The sequence below is a fragment of the Plasmodium gallinaceum genome (genome assembly GCF_900005855.1).
Source record: "Plasmodium gallinaceum strain 8A genome assembly, contig: PGAL8A_v1_10, whole genome shotgun sequence".
NCBI classification, from domain to species: domain Eukaryota; phylum Apicomplexa; class Aconoidasida; order Haemosporida; family Plasmodiidae; genus Plasmodium; species Plasmodium gallinaceum.
Genome location: NW_021628239.1, coordinates 637,548 through 642,213, shown reverse-complemented (window position 1 = coordinate 642,213; position 4,666 = coordinate 637,548). Strand labels below are relative to the sequence as shown.

The 4,666-nt window shown below is 13.6% G+C and overlaps 3 protein-coding genes across 3 annotated transcripts in view; 2 read left to right on the top strand and 1 right to left on the bottom strand.

Annotated features, from left to right (window-relative positions):
- Positions 1 to 425: 425 nt before the first annotated feature.
- On the top strand, positions 426 to 1,234 carry PGAL8A_00016500 (acyl carrier protein, putative; the record flags this gene model as incomplete). Its single annotated transcript, XM_028671568.1, has 3 exons — positions 426 to 471; positions 718 to 932; positions 1,091 to 1,234. The coding sequence occupies 3 exons, from the start codon at positions 426 to 428 to the stop codon at positions 1,232 to 1,234; spliced, it is 405 nt and encodes a 134-aa protein (XP_028528207.1).
- Positions 1,235 to 2,977: 1,743 nt separating this feature from the next.
- RRF1 (ribosome-recycling factor, putative) lies at positions 2,978 to 4,177 on the top strand (the record flags this gene model as incomplete). The annotated part of the gene is made up of 1 exon (XM_028671567.1): positions 2,978 to 4,177. The coding sequence occupies one exon, from the start codon at positions 2,978 to 2,980 to the stop codon at positions 4,175 to 4,177; it is 1,200 nt and encodes a 399-aa protein (XP_028528206.1).
- A 222-nt stretch (positions 4,178 to 4,399) lies between these two features.
- PGAL8A_00016300 (conserved Plasmodium protein, unknown function) overlaps positions 4,400 to 4,666 on the bottom strand; it is a gene marked incomplete at both ends in the record, with an annotated part of 2,406 nt that continues 2,139 nt past the window's right edge. Inside the window, 2 exons of the mRNA XM_028671565.1 lie at positions 4,400 to 4,451; positions 4,535 to 4,599. Coding sequence (XP_028528205.1) covers positions 4,400 to 4,451; positions 4,535 to 4,599 — 117 coding nt within the window. The remainder of the gene's footprint in view (positions 4,452 to 4,534; positions 4,600 to 4,666) is intronic.

Sequence of the window (4,666 nt, the reverse complement as noted above, 5' to 3'; positions counted from 1 at the left end):
GAAAAAAAAAAAAAAAAAAAAAAAAAAAAAGTAAAAAAACGTTTTTATATATATTTTTTTTTTTTTTTTAAAATACATTTTGTATATAATAAAATTTATTTCACTGTATACTTGTAATTTTATTATTTTAAATCTTTTTTTTTTTTCTAAGTTTTATTAAAGTTGTACCATGAAAATATTTTCTACTATAAAATTCAAGAGTGTTTATTCACATATGTGTGTTTTTTTTTTTTTTTTTTTTTTTTTCATTTTATAATATCCTTTGTGTAAATATTCTTTTGTATTATAACTAATACTTTAATTATTATTTAATTTTTTTTTTTTTTTTTGAATAAAATAATCACTAATTAATAAATTAAATTATAAAAAGAATTAAACTCATATATTAATTTAGTAAAAAAATTTTTTAAAGGTGTTACCAAAAAATGAAGATTTTATTACTTTGCATATTTTTCCTATACTATGTGAATGGTATATATTCTTTTTTACATTTTAATAAATAATTGTATTTTTAAAATGTGTTATATTTCAAAATATAAAAATATATATTTAAATAAATCAATTTATATTGTTTTTTTTTTTGAGAATATATAGTTACATTATTTATTGTTGCTGTTAAGATACATTATTCAATTTATATTTATATTTATTTATTTATATTTATTTATTTATATTTATTTATTTATATTTATTTATTTATTTTTTTTTTTTTTTAAGCTTTTAAAAATACATTAAAAGGTGATGTATCATTTAAAATGTATAAGAGAAGAAAAAGTGATATAAACTTTAGAAATATTAAGAATAATAGTAGTACCTTCAGAAGAAATACAAATAGTTCATTAAAGAGCACTTTTGATGATATTAAAAAGATTACATCTAAACAACTTTCAGTAGAAGAAGACAAAATAAAATTAGAATCAAGTTTTACTAAAGTAAAAAGAATAATTATATAAATATTATTTTCATACATATATATATATATTATTTTAAAATGAAAAATACACAAATATATTACCATTTTGTATATCCTTCTACGATCTTTTATATTTTTTTTTTTTTTTTTTTTTTATTTTTCTTCCTTTTTTTAAAGGATTTAGGTGCTGATAGTTTAGATTTAGTAGAATTAATTATGGCATTAGAAGAAAAATTTAATATCACAATTTCTGACGCTGATGCATTAAAAATTAATACTGTTCAAGATGCTATTGATTTTATTGAAAAAAATAAAAAATAAAATATTCTTAAAAAAATATATTTATAAAGTACATACTTTTCAAAATGTTTTATGTATAAATTTAAAAAATAAAAGATTTTGAAGATAAAATGTTATTAACAAATTAAGACATTATTATTATTATTATTATTATTATAAATAAAATGCCAAAAAAAAAAAAAAAAAAAATATTAATTGTCAATTTTTTTTATATAGCATTTTGGTAATGCTTTTGTTATATAAAATATGAAAAAAAAAAAAAAAATTTATAAATTTTACTATTCGTTTTTTTTTTTTTTTTTTTTTTTTTTTTTTAATATATTAAAATATTTTTAAAAATTTCATTTACTTTGTATGCAATGAACTGCAACAAAAATAATTTTTCTTTTCTTTTTTAAAAACCTAAGAATTGTTAAATTTAATATTTAAATATTAAAAAAAAAATGTTAATATACAATATATAAATGAGAATGAAAATGAAAATGATAAATATAATAATCAAAATTTAATCCCACTGAAATAAATAATATTTTAATTAACATTTGAATTATTTAAATTTCTAATATGATGAATAATTAAAAAAGACGAATTTAAAACTTAAGATTTTATTTTAGTTTAATATTGTGAAGTATACAGCTAAAAGTTCTGAATTTTTTACATACATTTTAGTATAAACTTATTTTTCTTTTTTTTCTTTTCTTTATATTACAAAAAATTAAAAAGATATTAATAAAAAAAAAAAAAAATTGTTAAAACGAAAAGATATTCTAGACATTTTTTATGATAACTTATTAATACACAACCTTCTAATTTTTATATAAAAACGTAAAATTTAAAATAAATTATTTTTGAATTTAATTATTTTATATATGTTCTATTAATTATAATTTTTCTCTAAAAATTATTAAATATTTTTATATATATTTATATTTTTTAATTTGTTATTATTATATCATTTATATTTTCCTTTATTTCTCAAAGATACCTTATAAAACATTATATATATATATATATGTATATATATTTATGTAATTTTTTTTTTTTTTTATTTTCATATTTACATAGATTAATTTTTAATTTTATTCATATATTTTTTCAAAAGTTAATTATAATATTATCATTTAATAAAATTTATTTAAAAAAATATTTACAAAATAATAAAAGTTTAATTTTTTAGTAATTTGTTTAAATATATTAAATATGAAAATTTCATAAAATGATTATTTTATCTTTCTTTAAAAATTTTAATAAATAATTTTACTATAATAAATTAAATATATATATATATATTAACATATATATATATTACTTTTTTTTTTCAATTATTTAGTATTTTTTACAATATATATATAATGTACTAATTATTTAAAAAAAATAAATGTATTTTAAAAAAATATTATTATTCCTTAAAAAAATGTAAAAAATTAGTGTCTATAAATTTGTTTCTTTCTAATTATTTTTTCGTATAATGAATTGAATGTTTTTTTTTATTTCAAATGTAATCTTTTAATTTTTTAAGAAAAAAATATTAATAATTCTTTTAATTTATTATTAATATGATGATTCAGAATTATAAATTTACCTTTTAGGATGCTAATTCTTATAGAAATAAATTTATTTTCTTCACATAAATTATTAACAAAAAAAAAAAAAAAAAAAAAAAAAAAAAAAAAAAAAAAAAAAAAAAAAAAAAAAAAAATACACATATATATTTTATGTATTTAAAAGGAAACTTTTAATGTTACTTGAAGAAAGAAAAAAAAAATGATAATTCAAAATGAAAAAAAAATTAGAAAAATAATATTATTTTATTTTCTAATTTTTTTCCTTAATAAATTTATAGTTATTTATAGCTGCTTAGATATAAAGAAAAAAATAAAATATGACATATTTTTAACTAATAAAAATAAATATTCTTCATGTTTTTTAAATTTTTATTTGTATAAGAAGAATATTTTAAAAAATTTCAGAAAAGTAATATATAACAATAAATTTAGTAACATAAAAACTAAAAAAAATATATATATTTTATATGCACATAAGAAAAAAAAGAAACAAGATAAGATAGAAGAAATTTTAAAAAAAAAACTTTTAAATAATAATGAAAAAAATACAACAGAAGAAGATGAAACTATTAATAATTCAAATGAAGAAATTGTGATAGATAATCAAATTAAAGGAAATGATTCATTTTCATTAAAAAATTACAAAATTAAAAAAAACCTTCGAGAGGATATAGATGATAATGAAGATAATAGTACATCTAAAGATAAGAAAGAAATTAAAAATAATGATAATGAAAATAATGATAATGAAAATAATAATTTAGGTGAAAATAGTGTAGAACGTAATGAAGATGAAGAGGAAGAGGAAGACGAAGAAGAAGATGAAGAAGAAGAAGAAGATGAAGAAGAATATGAAAATACTGAAGAATATATCAATAATCTAAATAAAATATGCTTAGATAAAATGAATAATGTCTATAAATATATAAGAAAAGAATCTTATAGATTTAACCTAAATAATGTTTCAAATATTATGTTTGAAAATGAAAAAGTAAAAATAAACGAACGAATTTATACAATAAAACATATTTGCCACATTAAAAAAAAAGAAAATTTATTTATCATAACTCCATATGATCCTTATTATGTTAATTTTATTTATAAACATTTTGTAAAAGAATATAATGAATTAAAATTTTATATAAAAGATAAATCTGTTTTTGCCATAATACCACCTATATCTGAAAGTTTAAAAAATGAAATTAAAACTAAAATAAAAAACAAAATAGAGGATTCAAAATTAACCTTAAGAAATGTTAGAAAAAAAATGATGGATAAATTGGAAAAAATTAAAAATAAAATTGGAAAAGATATTTATTTTAAACAAAAAAATTACATACAAAGTATACATGATCAAACAAAAAAAAATATTGAAAAAATATTCGAAGAATTAAAATGAAATTATTTTTTCTTATTTTAATTTATAGAAAAGTTAATATTTGTACTTATTTTTGTTTTATTTTCTTTTTATCTAATTAAATTACATACGTAAATTATTATGTAATTATTTTAAACATAGAAAAAATATATTAAAAAATGTAAATTCAAAATTTATAAATATATAAATATATATATGTGAATTAAAATACAAAAAAGTAACCTATTTTTCTTTAATTTTTTTTTAAAAATATCCAATTAATTTTACATTTGTTCCATTGTCAGAATAGGTAACTCTATAAAAAAAAAAAAAATAAATTATTTAATAAAAAAAAAAGAGACATATATATTTATAAAATTGTAAATTTTTTTTTTTTACTTTTTTATTGTGAAGTTAATAATATCATTTAAAGAATATACTTTATCATCTTTTATAAATGTATTCTATAAAAATAAAAATATAAATTATGTTTATAAAAAAAAAAAAAAAAAAAAAAAAAAAAAAAAAAAA